At 44.3% G+C, this 18,640-nt stretch overlaps 1 protein-coding gene across 3 annotated transcripts; it reads right to left on the reverse strand.

Annotated features, from left to right (window-relative positions):
• Positions 1-25: 25 nt before the first annotated feature.
• On the reverse strand, positions 26-18,253 carry kdm5c (lysine (K)-specific demethylase 5C). 3 transcript variants are annotated; one of them, XM_034590321.1, is made up of 29 exons: positions 17,881-18,253; positions 16,129-16,276; positions 14,297-14,374; positions 14,078-14,200; positions 13,833-14,003; positions 13,536-13,670; positions 11,268-11,324; positions 8,710-8,833; positions 7,659-7,933; positions 7,216-7,374; positions 6,994-7,113; positions 6,753-6,911; positions 5,916-6,097; positions 5,633-5,795; positions 5,431-5,550; positions 5,147-5,341; positions 4,857-5,038; positions 4,605-4,729; positions 4,355-4,502; positions 4,191-4,281; positions 3,660-4,042; positions 3,394-3,532; positions 3,114-3,293; positions 2,792-2,920; positions 1,955-2,695; positions 1,813-1,855; positions 1,511-1,710; positions 1,200-1,382; positions 26-1,103 (listed from the first exon to the last, which is right to left on the reverse strand). In XM_034590321.1, the coding sequence occupies exons 2-29, from the start codon at positions 16,270-16,272 to the stop codon at positions 1,095-1,097; spliced, it is 4,758 nt and encodes a 1,585-aa protein (XP_034446212.1). In that variant the 5' UTR covers positions 16,273-16,276; positions 17,881-18,253; the 3' UTR covers positions 26-1,094. The 3 variants fall into 3 exon arrangements, with proteins under 3 accessions (XP_034446212.1, XP_034446211.1, XP_034446213.1); XM_034590320.1 differs by having other exon boundaries at positions 1,937-2,695; positions 17,881-18,252; XM_034590322.1 differs by lacking the exon at positions 11,268-11,324 and having other exon boundaries at positions 1,937-2,695; positions 17,881-18,239.
• Between the last annotated feature and the right edge of the window lie 387 nt (positions 18,254-18,640).

An 18,640-nucleotide genomic window follows, 5' to 3' on the forward strand; every position in this document is an offset into this window, starting at 1 on the left:
TGAATGAACGAGTCAACGTGTCCTAAACAATTCTAAACCTTTATTTTTCTAACAAGAGTGAAAAGAAACAAAGGCAACATTAAAATGAAAAGTTTATACACAAACTCACGACAACTGTGTGTCTGCAATATCAATAATAATAATAATAATAATAATAATATAATTTGAACCCAGGAAACAAAATAATTTGTGACAAAGTGAGTTACAGTGAAGTTACCTTAATCTGCAAAGAGAGAGAACGAGGGGGGGGGGGGGGGCGGGCGAGAAGAAAAAGGAGGTCGAGTCGAAAAGGAATAAAAAGATGGAGTCAAGAAGAAGAGCTTTAAAAAAAATGGAGGGAAGGGAGATGAGACAAAACCAAGGAGGTACAGAAATCCATTTTGGGAAAGTAGCACCAAAAACATTAATGCCTGTTTATAACACTTCCCAAAAGTTACTCTGTTTATTCAAAATGCATATCCCCTCAAAAACGGCATCAAACACAAGAGTCAATACAACTAAAAAAATACAAGTGTAACCACGGTGCTGTTTTCCAAGATCAGCCGTCAAAACCTGCTGTACGTCAGCGTCAGGGGAACAGAACTGTCTAAACGAACCAAATAGCTTATCCGACGTCCAACCGGGGGGGTTCAAGTGAAGTGAGACCTGCCGCTGCTGAGCCAGGCGTCGTTTGAACAAGCGTTTAATACAATTGGGATAACATAGCATACTGACTGACCTCAGAGACAACTCTAGACCAATGAACATTCCTATTACGTTAAGTCCCACGTCGGTCCAACACAGTCTTTTAATATGTTCGAGGGGAGAATGGGTCGAGGGGGGGAGGAGGAGGAAGAGGAGGTCTGGGTAGGGACAGCGGGTCTGAAGGAGTAATGAATGAGAGGATGGAGTGTAGAGGAAGAGTCGTGGCTCTGTTTATGTCTGAATGGATCGATGAGGGGTGGAGGAGGGTGGAGGGTGGAGGAGGAGGGACGGGGACGGGGGGGGGATGTCCTGCATCTTTCTATAACTTGACACGGTTTTCTGGCACAGAATGTTCTGTCCCTTCAGCTCCTCTGCAGATTCTTTCACACAGAGCTCCAGCGTAGACTACATCACAAAATCTGGGAAACACACAAAAAAAGAAAGACATTTTTAGCGATTTCCAGAAAATGAAAAAGAAGATATTTAAAGCAGAAGTGAAACCAAGGGCCCGTCACCTCTCGTTGGGTCTGGTCAGGTAAGTGAGGAGAGGGGCTGTGGCTGAGGGGACAGGTTTTCTTTGACTCAGAGGCGTCCAGTGACCGTTCGCCTGCCCCGTCCCCGCCTCTGTGGCTCTTCCTCTTCCTTTTGGAATCCTTGGCTCGGCTGCGGCTGTTTCGTCTCTGCTCTTCGAGCTCGATCTGAGGGAGAGAAACAAAGACGACAGGACGTTAGAAAAGAAGCAGCAGAGGTGAACCAGCATCAGTAGAAATGTAACAATAAACTATTGGTGAAATGATAATGGCATAGCTGCATCTGTTTCCCTGACCTGAATGAGTGTGTGCAGTGCGTCTTTAGGTGGGACAGAGGAAGCTTGGAGAACCCGGTGGATGATGTGAGTCTGGTCCAGAGACACCTCCAACAGATCTCCCTCCAGCTGCAGCTCCTCCAGCTGGTTCCTGGTGGCTGGGGAGAGCTCCACCACCTCGCCCTTCAGTAAAGGCAGCAGGGGCAGCAGAGACCCCACACCTGAAAAATGTACGGGAAAAAAGTTGAAACAACTGGTGTCTGTGGGACAGAGAGAGAGAAATGACTTTGGATGGTTGTAATGGAGTTAACACGCGGTCTTACCTGTAACGTTTGACTTCTTGTTGATGCCATTTTCACATCCAGCCTGTAGGGACACAAGAGGGAAGACAGTCAGCAAATAGACATTAAATATTCAAATAAAGAGAAGGAGGAAGATGGTGTTAACCTGAGTGCCGTTGCTTTCCTTGGTTTTCTTTTTAGGTGAAATGTCTGCCGTCAGATCGATGACTCCATCCTCTCCTTCCCCTCCCTCGGAATCGGACAAAACTATGACGGAGCTCTTTTCAGTCGCCTTTTCCATGTCTTCGTCTTTCTCTGCTTCACTGTGCAGAGTCTCTTTGAGTTCCTGCAGCTTCTGAAGAGCCGGCTGCAGCTCGGACGCCTCCAGCGCCTCTTTAGCTCGGCCCTGCCAGGTGATGGCCCTCTCTGTGAGACACTGCAGGGCCTCTCCTTCAGGGAGACGCACCGGCAGCCTCTGCAGGGCCACAAGTAACGCCAGGATAGTCTCCAGGCGAGGGCGCCGTGACCGCTGGCACTGCGGACACAAGAAACGCGCTTCCCAGTCCCACCAGCAGAGCAGGTTAGCCAGTGGTCCAGAGGAGGGGAGCAGGGAGGGGAAAGGAACGCAGCCACCATGGAACCAGTCCTTACACAGATGGCAGCGGAGCTGAGGGGCGCGGGGCTGCCCGGCGCACACACACACTGACTGAGGGGGGGCGGCAGAGGTGTGGTTACTGTTGCCATTCTCTTTTACAGAGTTCTCTGAGTGGCTGGATGTGTCTGTCTCCATGCGGTCGTCCCACCTCCCGTTCTCCTTGTTCTCCTTGCAACTTGAAGCCTTAAGTCCAGATTTACACATGTTCAGTTTCTGTAACCTCAGTAGTGCCTCCTTCTCCTGGTGCTCTCCCTCTTTGAAAGCCATCACCTAATGTCAAAGCACATATCAGGTGCAGGTAAACAAACAATATTCAAGCATCTCGGAGCGATTACAAACACACAAAGTCATGTTCGGTAGACTCACAATCGCGGCAGGATCCCTCAGGTCATGAGCAGAGAGGCCCAGAGTGTTGGTGTCAGAATCATCCAATATATCCTCCAACGCCTCCGTCCCAACTCGCCTCTCTCTCCGTTTTGCACACGGACATAAAACCTGCAATGGCAACACTCGAGTTAAATGCATGCTCTCATGAAGGACACCTTACTAAGAGCTGTTAAAGTGGAATGTGATGGTGACTTAAGTACAGAGATAATATATGCTGCTGCTGTTGTTGTTATTACATGTTGACAGAAATCCAATTTACTCAAGTTTAATCTTATTTCCCATTTCCCTCTAAGTCACCCACCTCTAGCAGACTGTGCTGACTGCTCTTCTTCAGGAAGGTCTTGGTGGCCTTGTCCCTCCAGGAGTGAGCGCTGGCCACCTGCAGCTCCAGCTGCCTCAGCTCCTCCATGAAGACCGGCAGATCCCTTCCAATCGCCACCAGGCCCTCGAGGTCATCCAGACACGGGTAATGCTCCCCATTCTACAAGAAAGATAATAATACATCAACATGAGGTACAGTGTGTTTGACAATATCAATTCAATTAGGGCCATGAAGAAGACAGCAGGTTCCTTTTTCTTACCTGGATTTCCTCCAGGTCCGTGACCCAGGCGCGTGCCCGTGTGAGACAGCCCTGTAGAGATAGAATGTTTGGAAGCTTGACCGGGATAAGCTGGGCCTCATTCACTATTGCCTCCAGGGTGGAGAGAGGGTGTTTTTGGCTGGAAGAACAAAACATTGACAAAGAAATCTTTGAAACAGGACAGACTGGTTGTGGCATGACAATAATTCCTTGCCGCGGGTGAAGTGTAGAGAAAAGTATATGGTGTGACTTTCTGACAGTCTTACCTTTGTTCGAGGCAGATTTCTGCTTTCTCCTCCCAACGTTCTGCGATTGTGAGCAGCTCCTGAAGCTCCGCCATGGCCGTCTCCACAGATACGCTCTGGGGCACACTGCATCCTGCCTGCATCAGGATCCTCAACACATCCAACGTCACCTCCTGCCTCTCGCCTCCTTCTGTGCCCAGGGTGCGCCGCACCTCTGCTAGCCAGTGGCCCTGCTCCTTTAGGCCCTGAAGCGAATCACACTCTGGCACCACAACGGGCAGCTTGCTGCCCTCCTCCAACAATCTCTGCAATCGCTCAGGTGGCGGCGAGTCCCTCCTCCAGTCCCGGTCACTGACCAATGCTTGAGCCTGGCTCTGGAAGTCCTCCACTGTCTGCAGCACCGCCTTGAAAATCAGGGAATACAGATGTAAACCTTCAATGCACTAAATCAAAACAGAACTTTAAAGCTACGATTGTAAAGTTGATATCAAACAGAAACTAGGGGCTAATTAGTTTCCTTAGAATGATTGTGACACTGTGAGTTCTTCTTACCTGCATTTCCTCCAACTTGTTCATCACACAGGGCAGATTGTTCATCGTCTCTACCAAAGACTTCAGCTCTGCCAAGGTCATCTTATTTTCACTGAAAGACAGCAAAGTGTGAGCGTGTGTAGCTGAACAGACGGAGGTAACATCCACTCTGTGATCCTTCATACCTGCTCTTTGACTTTTCCAGGAGTTCATTACTCGTCTGCTGGCAGCGCTCTATTTCTTTAAGGACTTTGTTGAGTTTCCGGAGAAGTTCGTTGTCTGGAAACTTTTTGTCCGACGCCTCCGTCTTCAGCATTTCCAGGTCATTAATTCCTACATTCGAAAGGAGGGTTAAATTTAGGCATGTTCAATCTAAATTCACAAATTAAGGCTGAAATTAAGTTTAAAAAGGAGTCAATCATAACATTCTCTCACCTATCTTGTTTCCCTCTTCTTGCTCAAGTGCCTCTTTCACTCTGTTGGCCCAGGAATCAAAAGACTCCGATCGGACCTTTAACCGGTGAAGCATGGCCAGCAACTCGTCCAGGGTATATCTGTACCTGTAAAGTGACGGGAAAACAAAAATATATATACATAGATTTAATCACAGAAAACTACACTGTGGTACATTATGGCCAAAAAGTATAAACACACAAACACACACACAGCTACAGAACAAGTGAATACCTGAGGTAGAGTTTTTCGGTGGGGCAGTTGCACAGATCCTGAGTGTGATAGAGACACACCAGCCGCTCGGGGCATTTCGAACACGCCAAAGCAGAAAGGAAGCATGTGGTCTTGCACTTATCACACTGTCGCTCGTCATCAGGCAGCAGCTCAAATGCCTCGCGCTCTGCTTCGGTGATGCCCTGCAGCAACATCACAGATTGTATTGAGCGATCAGAGTTTAGAACACGACAGAAACAGAAAGATTTGACCGGGCTCCAAACTAGTGAAGATCTCCTTATGTAGCTCACCCGCTCCATCAGTCCCTTCCGCAGCTTCCTCTCCTCCTGAACAATACTGAACATTTCCCGGTGTGTGGCTGCGGCCAGGTTAAGATCTAGCTTCTCTGGGCTGGCAGCCATTTTACAGGTGAGCTCCTCGTGGGAGAATACACAATACCTCCTTAGACGGCGGTAGTGCTCAATACAGGACCGGCCAGCGGGTAGCTGAGGGCGGGAGAAAGCAACGATCTTAATCACGGAGTCTTGAATAATGTGAAATGATGACCTGAGAGAGACGGTGTGAACAAACATACCCAGTCCGCAGTGCAGAAGTTGACAGCTTCGGCAAAGTTATATCCCTGATTGAAGCCGCTGTGGTAGGCTCTGGGGAAGGTGATGACGAACTCGCCAGCACACTGGTTAGTGCGTACAACCTGCAATTTAGAAACAAAGAGGTAAGAAGGCTTTTTAATCAATCATATTTCTGCTGTGTGCGTGTGTGTGTGTGACACTGACCGGTACACCATGAGCCATGAGGATATTGGGGTTCATGATGGTAACCAGCTGGTGCAGGAGGTCAGGCTGAAACTCAAACAGCTCGGGTGTCTTCTTCTTCATCACCTCCTCAAGTCGCTCAGCTGCCACAGAGGGAACTCCGTACCAAGTCTTGGGTTCGCCCCTGGACATGATAGATACATAGGAAGTGAAACAGAGAGAGAGAGAGAGAGAAGGTTACGGTTCATCGTAGTCTCTACATTACAAGCTTTGATCCTCCCTACATACAACAAGCATTCTGTACCAGTGCAGGTAGTTGATGGAGTAGCTCCAGTGATCCTCGATGTGCCAGCAGAAAGCCGAGAACACCATGCCAACGTAAAGCCACGGCACCTTCATCCCAGAGATGTCTCCGTTAATATGGCAAAGGAGCGACTGATCCAGGACGGGCATCACATTCAAGTTCCAGCCAGAGCGAGCGTATTCCTGACAGAAGAGAGAGAGAGAGCTGAAATTAACCACTGGACAATCTTTGCTCACATCCTGTTACGTACATTACAAAATCAATATTTTTTTATTTAATACTTTACTGTGCACAGTTTTTAGGATTTGTTTAGATTGTATTGATTCTGTCTCCATCCAACTAGTGATAGGATCAGTCTAGACGCATGATAATAACGGGTCTGAACAGGAACCAATTTACCACCACGAAGACATCATACCTTTACTCCATGTGTTTGTTTGTTCGTCAGCAGGATTACAAGAAACTACTGAACAGATTTCCACAGAAGTTGGTGGAGGGATGGAACATGAGTCAAGAAACCCATTTAAGTTTGGGGTGGATCAAAGACTTCTTCTTCTTTAAGTGTGGTCCAGCCTGCCTGGAGTTAAGTGGACTGTTGGGCGTTATGCTCTCTAAGGAGCGACATTCTGGTTTTTAGAGCATCACTGAATGGAGTGGGGATTAGTTGGTAGTCTTAATGCCACATGGCCTTTTTTCATATTATATTTCATATAAAAATGTACCTGTGATTGACTTCTACACGTTATCTAAAGCACCTCATTCTATCCATATCTGATAATCAAGCTTTTTCCCCCCAATCAAAACAGTTGGTGTTACAACAGAAAACAATGTAAATACCTCCTCTTCCGTTGTGAGCTTCCTCTTGCCATTGTTCATTGGGAAGCCACTGCCGAACTCTTTGGAGTGTATGTCTGCTCCGTACTCCACGGTCACGTCTTCCTCGATGCTACTCACCAACCTCCAGAACTCTCTTTCCACCAGCTCAGTGGGAACCATCTACACAGACAAGGACAGAGATTAGTCGCTCGTTTAAACAGCAGTAAGGGGCAGGAGCCAGGCTTCATGCATGTGCGCTTACATGGACAGGCATGTTGAAGTAATCTGCTTTGAAGGCGTCAGCCATTTCCCCAAAACTCTGCAGAGTGTACTCTCGTGTAGCCTGTTCAAAGCCAAATGCTTCTGCTGGCTTCTTGCACTCCTGAAATCCAACAGACAAAACGTGGTGGGTTAGAAGAGATCTAACAAAGGATGTAATGAACATCACAGACACAAAGGAATGTGTTTAAACATTCGTTCTTACCTCTGCCACACACTTAGGACATCGCCAGTTGCCTTTGGGAGGATCAGTGAGGGGGGGTAGTAGACAGTGGGTGTGGTAGTTATCATCACAGCCGTCGCACAGCAGGAGTTTCTCATCATCATCTCCCCGACCGCACATTCGACACACAAAAGAATCAACCTATAAAACAGTAAGGAGTAGAAAGCGTTGGTTTTAGGGGCTGGAGCCTGATGAGTGATGGTGCAGACAACAGAGCGTCCCAACAGAGCACTGCTAACCTGCTCTAGCACAGATACAATGAAATGGCGTAAACAACCGAAATCATATTAGACTGACAAGTAATGAAGAGCACAGAACATTGTGCTCACAGCCAAATTAAATCAGTTGAGCTCTTTATCAAATTTTCAGAGATGTATTGTAAGAATGAGTGACAGTCACTGGAGTGCGTCTTCTGATCTACTCACGCATTGGGGGTTGTTGAGGTTGCGCCGAAGCCTCATGGTCATTTTGGTGCACGGCTTCTCTGGATCTTCTTCCTCCATGTCGTTGTCTTTCCCGTTCTCTGGTTCCTCTTTCTTCACTTCCGACTTAATGGTGATGCTGGGGGGAGGCGGCTGGGGACTGGATGTGGCCCCTTCACTCTGCTTCTCTGGAGGCTCCAGTGGCTCTGCTTTCACTGAGGTATCAACGGGCGCAGCCGCCACGTTTTCTTTGACGGTAACAGTCTGAGGCAGCTCATCTGCAAGAGGAGCATTAAGTGTTCAGAATCAAAGGTTTTTAATTATCAAACAATAAAATGTTTACAGCGCTCAGGCCTCACAGAATACTCTCATCTAACCAAATGAAAAACTCTCCAATGACCACAATTTATTTGATTGAGTCAATAGCAAGTTATTGCATTAGCTCCATCAAATTAATTGCTGTGGTTTAGTGTTGCTTCAGTACGTCCATATTTCTCATCCATCTAATAATTCCAGAATTTACTGTCTGTTTGTGGCTCATATATCTCGAGAAATGTTCATTGTATCAGGTTAACACTTGGCTTGTGTGTTGTTAAGAGCCCAAGGAAGTGCAGTGTTGAATTTGTTGCGATTTGGACACGCGATTAGTTTAATATTAATAAACAGGCATCAGCGCTCTGTAGTAGCGGCAGCTGGGACTCATCAACAAAAGTGACGTTGTCGTGAACAATGTCACTTTCATTTATGAGTCCCGGCCACCGCGGCAACAACTGCAGTTTGTGTTTCTGTGTACTGAGTCGAGCTTCACCGAACTTTGAACAAACAGGTGAACAGCTCTTTGTGCAGCAGCGGTGGTTTCAGCAGCTACAGGGTTCTGTGGACTGAATCCAGCAGCCGGTCTTTACTCGCTGCTGCTCAATTACTGCAGATCACTTTTACAGCTTCAGAAATAAAAAGGCACAACCAGCATTACCACAGGCTAAGTAAACGAACAGACCTTTAACGGTCAGTGTCTAAAAAGCTGTTCAAATGAGTTTGCGGTCTCAGCACTTACCTTTCTTTCTTATGCCTTTATACCTCGCGACCAGCCCGAGCCCCATCATCTTAGGTCCAGCGCCATAGATCTGTAGCTTCTTCAGCTCTGGGTTCTTCTCGATGTCTTCCTCTGTGGGTTCAGGCTGGATTAAAAAAAAAAAAGTACAATTTCATTATTAAAAGGGATAGACTGACGACAACTTCTCTCCAGAGCACACAGAGCAAAGCAAGGTCTGAGGCCAAATGCAGATCGACAAAAATTAAAAACACAAGAGCATAGCAATGCATCACAAGAAGGGATTGTGCTGCGGTTAGAAAGTAAGGAAAAGTTAGCCTACGTCACAGTGAAAGCTTAAAGGTTAAGACCCACCACCAAGACACACGATCACCAACAGTTGCAACCATACAGTGGGCGTCCTTTAGGTTTTAATGACTAGGCTTCCAGTTTTTATTAAATCCTGGTTGGTGTTTGTTGTCGTGTATTGTTTGCATAAGAAAACAGTCAAAGAAAGTTTCCCAGGTTATTTAGTCTGTCTTCATAACTGACAATATATTTAGGAAACATGAGTTTACTATGCAAACATACACTGTTTAATGGGTATTTTACTTAAATTGGACGTGTTAACAGTAACTACTTGAAAGAACTAAACTATCTGGTCTTTAAAATGATTAATTACTGTCATTTACAAAGGCAGATAATTCTCCAGTGTATCTTTGCCTTGTAACAAGCAAAATTAGTTTTATGCACAATGTGTGGAAACAGATCAGATCATACTTCAATAGAGAGTTTAGCTTGTAACACACTGCACTGATATTTAAAATATTTTCATCGGAAGTCAAATGTTTTAGTCAGTTGTTTCTCGTTTCTGTCTCATGACAAACTTTTGAAAATCTATACCTCAATCTTAAAAATACTCAGATTTGGGAAACTGCCTTTGCTGCATTCTTCTCTTTCACGAAGGCTTCTCTTTATGAGTGCACAACACCAGCGATGTTATTTAAAATGTTTGAAAGCGTTTTACATTACACTGCCTAACATTCTTGTGACCTCATCCTCTCCGCTGTCTTCCCTCTGCTTATAAATGAGATTTTCTGCTGGTGGAGAGAAGAGGCGCTGGTTGGTCTCAACAAGAACTCAACTCATTTTCTTATACAGAGCTAATTAGACTCTTTAACCATTACACGCAATTAGTGTTCATTTTCAGCTCGCTCACTGAGCGTCGTATTGAATGTTGCATTCAATCATTTTAGTGCAGTAATTACAATTCAGTTCCCCTTTTATGTTTTGAAGCTGTGCCACGATGGCGGGCACGAGTTCAGGCGGTATGATTGCAAACAGGTCTTAACATCACTTTCAGTAATTACTCAATAGAACTGAAAAGCACAAAAAAAGCATAAAAACATTCACAACACTTTTAAAAACAGGTTGGATCTCAAAACCTTTGTCTCAAAAAATGCATTTAGTAAGGTTCTTCCACATTGGAAGTTTAGTTCTCGTAATATGATCACTTTAAAAAACACTCAGACTAAAACCAAGAAACCAGATCACATTATTCATTCATGTCAGAAAAACACACAACAATCCCAAGAATCTTCTATGGCAAGTTTGGTTTTGACTTTGCCACTTGTATGCATTTGTGCAGACATAACTCCTGCTGTCCAGTCACTGATCTACATTTTCTGGTAACATAAAAAAAGATGTATTCAATCTGGCAACCAAGCTTTGCAAGTGGGATGGGGACTGAAACCAGGGGATGGAAAAGTAGAACTTGGTGATGGACGGCAAACAAGCAAACCTTGAGAAACAACAATTACATACAATACTTTACCCTCCGTCTTCAGACTATGAAAGCAAAAGCCTATGACATTAAACCTACTAGGTGCTCCTGTGCGAGTGCACCCCAAAGAAGCACATGCAGCCACACGCTTAGCTGCTGTAGTGAGTAGAGAGCGAGGCAAAAGAGCAAAGGCACACAGACAGCCCAGCCAAGTACAACCACAGAGAAAGCGCACGAGAGAAAGAGAGAAAACCGAAGTGCGCAACAACTAAAAAGCTAGACGAGGAAAATGTTTGATAGTTTGAGATAAAGTTAATATTAGTCTGCTATGAACTGTGTCATTTTGGATATCTGAGATATTAGTCCTCAGCAACCTTGGCACTGGGATCTAGATTTGCCTTCATTCATTCATTCAATTCCCTTTTAATCTACAATATATTGACTAAAGCTTCAATGACCCGGCTCCAAAACACCCGTGTTCAACGTGAGACGACATTCTCCCATTTGTAATAACAGTTCTAGAGCCTGTTCTTGAAGAACAAACAGGGCAGGGAAATCCTCCTCTCTTTGTTCACTGTCTGATCTAGAAATCAAAGTGCACATGTTGGCAACATGTCTGTGACAGTCATGTGACTCTTTTATGGATTAACACCTCTTAAACATCAGAGGTATGACTGCATATGACTGCGGTTAGTAAATATTAGAAAACAAAACACTCAGAAGGGGTGAGGTGGTCTAGGAAAAGCGGCAGAAAGAGAGCGGGAGCGAAAGGTGAGCTCAAGCGCTCGAGAGGCAGTACCGCAGAGATGAGTTGAGAGCCAGTGGTGAGAGGATGTGGGGCCAGATCCTCTGGACCCTGCAAGGGGAGACAATAACAGCAGCGATAAACTAAGACAAGAGGAAGAAGGGAGATGAGAGGGGAAGGGAGAGAGCCTGGAGAGAACACAGCTGGATGTAGGAAAGATATCACCGGTACACATCGTGAGACGAGGGTCATATATTTGATTGTAGGATAAATGAAGTCCAATAGGAAACTTTTGTGGATCTAGGTACTAAAGTTTTGAGGAATCTATTAATGGTTTGATGCATTTAACATACATTTTGTTTACACTGCAGTCTGATAGACCAGCATGTTGACAGAAATGTATTTGATATTTCAATGTCTTCCGCTTCTCATTGAAAAGTCGTGATCGTGATGTCGCACCAACATGATTTTTATGGAATGGGTGCAGCTTTACAACCAAACTGAAATAGAGATCTGTAACGTATTTGTGTTTATGAGAATTCTGTGTTTGCTGAGAAGTAGGGGATTTTATGATTCTGAAACCGAGATCAAAACCATGATTCCCCAGGCCGCTGCCACAGCTGCAGGTGGTGCCGCCTGCTGAGTTCTCCTTCATTTACTAATACTGGTAATGATATTAGATCATTTCCGAAGTGGAGTAAAAATATCCTCAACTGTTATGGTCCTGTATAAAATATTTAGAACAAAAGACAACCAAATGGACTAGATTTCATATAGAAGTCGATTACCTATAATTATTTAGGTACTTGTGTCACTTGTTTCAGTTACAGTGTCAATCATCTGGTTATAATCAAGTTCTTTTGCTTTGAATTCAGCTTTTAAGTAAATATGCAAAACTAAAATCTATTCCAGCATAAGAAATGCACTCGGCAAAAGTATGATGAGCAGATCATTAAAAACCTGAGGGGGTTGTCAGGGTAGAAAATGAAGCATCATTAGCTTGCATGTAACAAGCATGAGATGACAAACTGGTCCAGTCACTGTGCTGCTCACTGGCAACATAACTGTATAAAATAAAAGTGTCTCATGAAACTAATGGTTGTGTGTCTTTTTTGGGAATGAAAGAAGATGGAAGAAACCAGGCAGAGAACAAAATAAGCAATGGAGCAGAGGGGAAATGGCAGAATTAAGCAAAGCAGCATGGCAGGACGGAGCATGAAGCAAGCTGGGATGTGCTAAAGTGAAACCTCACGTTTACCTGACACTACAGTGACACTCGTGCACATGGATAAACACATCAAAACCCTTGATATCAACACACTAGAGCTATATTCCAGGTTGATTGGTGGCTTGACTCTTTGTTGGCCTATAATGATGCAACCTGTCACTATTCGTATAACCGTGATCAGCAGACAGACCATAAACTATTAAATTATGCTAAAACTTTTAAAATGAACCTCCTGTATACAGATTTGAATCCTGGAATAACAAATCTGATTATTCCAAGTAAAGAAACACTGTATTCTGTGCACTTCCCTGGAAAACTGTTGGAATGACAAGACAACCCCTTGTTTCTGTTGTGTGCTGAAGACATTTTGGTTTGAGATCAAAAGATGAATTTGAGAGTTCAGAATGTCAGCTTTCATTTCCTGGCGTGTACATCTATGTGTTAAACAGCTCAAGACATCTCCTCGTGTTGGGACCCACCCATTCTTGAAGTGAGCAAAAGGTGCACCTTTGAGACTGAAAGGGTGAATGTGTACTCTTGGTTTTAGACTTGGGTTTCACATTACATTTGTTGTTTAAAAAAAGAATAAACCAATATAAAGACCAGAGAGCTGTTGGAGAAAAGACTGTTGAAGCTGCGGAGAAAGGATTAAAACGATACCAGGAAATAACAGCCGAGATTGTGAACTCTTGTTTCATGTTCATCTTTTGACCTTAAACCCACATGTCTTCAGTGTAAAACAACTAAAACAAAGGCTTTGGCTTTGACCTTTCAATATTTTCCAGGTATTGCATTTTTAAACCAACCTAATTACAAGACTGCTATTATTGAGAGAACAAATACAGACATTATCAACAGTGGCAAAGATTCTTAAATGATGTTTGACGTCCTGTGGGAAACCATCACTGATGAAGCATGAGAACAGTGTTACTGGTGAGAGGTTTAACAGATCAGATATTAAACAAAGATACAAAACAAACAAATACTTTTCTAGGATGGATTTTGAGGTAGTTTGATTATGAAACTGTCATCCAACAACAAAATAGGTGACTTCAATTCACTGATTGACCGATAGGATAGATACGCTCACTCACATCAGGCTGGCATCTGTTTGCTCTGCGCCCATAACTGATGATTTTGGATGGCTGCACCGACTGTCGCAGGGGGATGGAGTGGGGCTTGTACTCTTTATCCACTTCTTCACCATCATAGTGCTTTGGCTTGCAATGCTGAAATGACACGAAGAGGGCTTTCATGAGAACATGTCCATACATGGGACATATAACCTACCACAGTGAGATTCGTTTGTCATATAGTGACAACGCTGCTTTACACAGATCAGTGCGTTTTGAATGTCATCTATTTACTGAGATAGGAATGTGTATGGATACCGGCAGGCTGGCACCCGACTGGAACACTTCAAAGGGGACGACGATCCTCTCGTAGTGGGAGCGCAACAGAGAGCCGATGTTCTTGCCTGGAGGGTAGCCAAGCCTCTGGGCCACACGAGCCCAGCGGCGCTCCTTACAGACCATCTCAAAGCCTCCTTCACCCGTCACAATCTGGAACAAGATGGAACATTTCAGCAATCACAGAAAATGAGCAAAAATATCTATTATTCTGAGTTCAAACTCACCTTTGACAGGCCGAAAAGATCGAGGATGCGTCTTTCAATATGTGGGATTTTCAACGAGGACGCCTGGATTTCCCAAAACCGGGCGATGCGGTCCAAATAATTAAGCTTTACTCTGGTCTCCGCCTAAAAAAAGATGAATGCGGGACAACAAAGATTACTCTGGTCAGTTCCATGACAATCTTCAACTGTCAACGTTAAGGGAAATAAAGAAAACCTTACCTCGAGCTCATTGAGCCTTTGGATGCGAGGTGTGAAGCGAAAGGTGTCCAGCTCCACTGAAAACGGTGGCTGCCAATCCTATATGGGAGCAAAGACACAAATTTGTAAGCCTACATGCTAAAAAAAGAAACTTTAGAAACATTTGCGTCAATGTCGAATACTATCATTCAGGGAGCTTACTAAAAACAGCAAATGAACATTGGAGATTAACACGATTGTGAGCTTAGTTTGAGCTTAACCCTGGTTTAACTCTGGCTTTCAGGCTCACGAACTTGGCTCTGCTTTAACCAGGGAGGTTCACCAAGGCCGCCAACTAAGTGACGTTCACACTAACAACAATTAAAGACCCACTTTCTCACCAATCAACTCTGAGGGCAATACATTCTCTACAGGATCTTTATTTGACTAAATAAATATTTTTAAAGTTTATCTATGTCCAAGCGCAAAAGTGATTTGGTGTTAATTTACAATCTTCAAATCTTTTTCAGTTTACCACAAGTAATCATGTGCATCCTCTGCTGCAAATAGCTTCACTTTTGTTTTATTCTGTAATGTGATTCTTGTAACAATAAAGTATTGTACTTGTTAAAGCTGTTAGCCAATTAAAATGTTCCTGGGAGAAGCACAAAATGAAGTTTATGGAACATATATGCAACTGAAACTAAGTATAAACCATGTTTTGGAGTTGTAGGTGTACAGAAAAACTTTCTTTTAGCTGTAGATTATTAGTTTGTTTTTGTTTAAACACTGCACACCTTGCTGCAACATTATTTTGCCTTGTAACAACAAAGACTTGTGGATGTAATTTTATGTGGTGTCATCTAAAATGTAACATTTTGTTGATATTGAGCTTAACTAAATGAATTTTAAAGAATATTTGCAACAAATGAACTCTTACCCTTTAACCTTTACAATATAAAATATCATCACTTCAGTTTATTCAGCTGAAAAGTCTGAAAATGTGTTATCATTTGTGCATTCATTCTTGAATTATGGCCAAAACCCTGTTCAGTGTGACCTTGACCTTGGACAACAAACATCTAATCACTTCATCATTGAGGCAAAGTGAACATTTATGCCAAATTCTAAGAAATGTTCTTAAAAGCGTTCCTGAGAATAGGACAGAAGCACCGTCAACTCAATAACACCTCTGGTCACAGCTGTCACGGAGGTGTAATGACATGTTGTTCACGTTCAGACCCGGACGACACTTAAAACTGTCGCACTGGTTATTAAACCTGCTTGACATGAAGAAAATCTGTGATGTGCAGTAACATTGTTCAATCTAGTGATGACAATATTACTTGCAATAAATAGACATTGAAGAGTCCATATACACAGCTCCTCTGTCTTTGCTCAATTCATCTTAAGGTAGCTGAGCGTAGATTCATGTGATTGGCCAAATGGGGTGAATTTGCGGCCTTTGCATCCAGGACTCCATCTGATGAGTCAAATGTTCACAGGCCGAGTGTGTGATTGCAGGTATTTTTCTAAGTTTCTACTTTTGATGTAGCAATGGTCCGGCACTGGGGGTTCTCTCATCAGGATGGAGCCATATAATGCGTTTTTAAGTTCTTAATACAAATACTCATGAGGTTCTTTATCGATAGTCTTATTGGTTCTTATTCTTGTTTTGTGAGGTCTGCTAAAGGCAGTCTGAGAATGCCAAACATAGAAAAATAGATCTATTGTCTCCAGTTTCAGATCCTCTCAGTCCATGTACCTTGGGCCTAATACTTCCTACATAAATACCCTGTGCATGGAATATGTTACACATGGAACACAGAGCAGGGAATTTATTCAACATAAACCAAGCATAAGCCAATATTTACTTGTGGAGGTCGAATTTTGCAGATTCCAGACTTCTCTGCAATCGGACGTATCTTGGCGATGTAGCCCAGGGGATCCTGAAACTCCTCCCATGTCGGCTCAAATACTGGACACTCCGGAGGAGGGGCAAACTCTTCCCCTTCCATTGCCCTGACAAAGGGAAGGTGGACAATGCACAACAAGTTAATAACCTCACGTAGATTCACTGATGGGAATGACAACAACTTACAAAAGCCTGGAATTTTTTGGAATGTGAATCTTATCTTTACTTCCTGGAGAACAACTTTAAAATCGAACAAAGAATTTAGTCACTGTCTTTCATGACCTCTTCACACAGTGAGGAAGTTCAGAGGAAGAGTACGTGCGTGGACCAGCATTTTGCCTTCAGCCTTTAAAAACTACATTTTCATAACACACATATCACAATAAATGTTCCCAATGACAGCAAACTTCATAAACAATGCAAAAGAAATGTCAGTGGCAAGTAAAATCAACCAGGGTATGACAAAATAAAGAGCGAATTTAAGAGTATGCATAAAAGTTACTTCATTTGTTTACGCTCGCTGAAGCATAACTTCCTGTCTGGTCACAGTTACCATGTTGCTCAAACATTTCCCTGTTAAGCGCTAATAACGGATTATCAAAGCTTTAAGTACAGGCCTATAAAAAGAAACGGAGATTCCCAGGATGAGGTGGTTGTTTTGGGGGAAGGGGGGGTCCTCGAAGTGGTCATTGTTAAATCCCCCCCCCCCTCCCCCAACACCAGACACAACAAAACAACTGCCATGCTCTGGAGAATCAACAAGGCCCAGTGAGGAAGAGGGGGCAACAGTTGACTGGTGCTTCGTCAGGGGCAACGCAGAACAACAATAATACTATTTACATAAAGATGTATTAGCAGAAAACCATGTACATGTAAATGTAAGAATTATAGAAGAATAGTCTGTGTAATCTAAGGGGGTTTTGCTTTTATTAAAAAAATGTCACACAAACAACCACAAGAACTCCAGTGGCGTGGATCCCATCGACCTGACGCTTCATGGTCTCACAGACAAACAATGGCGTGGAGGGCCATGAACCCTGAGGTATCGAAGGCCATGAAGGCATCACCACACGCGTGGGGGGCTGGGGGCGAGATTAAAACCACTTAGCTTCTGGGACAAATGACAACAAAAAACCCCACGAGTCCCACAAACCCCGCTGAGGTGTCCCAGAAGTTAAAACATCCTCCAGCAACTGTGAGCTGACAACTGTTTAGCGATTAGCTGCAAAAAAAAAAAACTTAGGGACAAGTGGCGTTAAAAACTACGCTTACCTTCCGGCCACGGCCATAACAAGACACGGAAAGAAAGGGAAAAGTAAAGTGTCGTCCCCCCCCCTGTTCACTCGCTTCTACTCGGGGGTACCGGCGTCTCCTCCGGGGTCCGTCATGAGCCCTATGTTGTGTCTATTGTCCCATCTATATATCACAGGCGAGTCAAGCTAGCGTTAGCATCGAGGCCTCCCCTGCTCCTCGGCTCCAGCCTCCCACGGGTTTAGGCGAACGAGCTAGCGCTGGTGTGGCTAACGTGAAGTGGGTGGCTGAGGAAGCTAAGTCAACAAACCGCAGGCGAGACAACCCCCGTTCCCTGCTCGAATCCCCCGGCTAACAAGGCAGCTAATCGGCGCTAATCGTGGGAGACAAACATCCATACGTGCGGTTGTTTATCGACCCGTTAGCGGGAGGGTGGGGGGGAGACGCTGTCGTGACTGACCCGCAGACACCTCGATGTCCCGGGGTACGATGGGGCTCGGTGGCCGCGCTCCTTCCTCTGTTGTTGTGATGCCTGGTGGTTAGCTAACGGTGGCCAGCTGTGCTCGGTCCGGTCGGCTAGCTGCCGCTGCTAGCGAGGTTGACCCGAGATTCAGCCTCGGTTCTCCATCGGCTCCGGTCGGCCGAACGACGCGGGCTCGTTTGATGGTTGAGCGAGGGTCTCGGACTTTATCAGTCGGGTCGTGGATCAATCATTCCCCGATCAATATTATCACTCGCATCGGGCCAGGCTATCTTTCTTGACGAGACGCCATCTTAGTTTTTTCTCACGACCGAAGCACAACCTCGAATCTCCACAGCACGTCCCCCACGTTTACTCCCTGAAAGTAGTGCACACGTACGCACACCGGATACGACGCGATCAAATAGAGATGCAGGATTTGAATAGAGCTGTAGAGATGCATGACTATAAAAGAGCTGAAGATCTGCAGGATTGTAATAGAGCTACAGAGGTGCATGATTATAAAAGAGCTGTAGAGGTGCATGATTATAAAAGAGCTGTAGAGGTGCATGATTATAAAAGAGCTGTAGAGGTGTATGATTATAAAAGAGCTGTAGAGGTGTATGATTATAAAAGAGCTGTAGAGGTGTATGATTATAAAAGAGTTTTAGAGATGCATGATTATAAAAGAGCTGTAGAGGTGTATGATTATAAAAGAGTTTTAGAGATGCATGATTATAAAAGAGCTGTAGAGGTGTAT

This window comes from Hippoglossus hippoglossus, chromosome 7 (genome assembly GCF_009819705.1).
Source record: "Hippoglossus hippoglossus isolate fHipHip1 chromosome 7, fHipHip1.pri, whole genome shotgun sequence".
Classification (NCBI taxonomy): domain Eukaryota; kingdom Metazoa; phylum Chordata; class Actinopteri; order Pleuronectiformes; family Pleuronectidae; genus Hippoglossus; species Hippoglossus hippoglossus.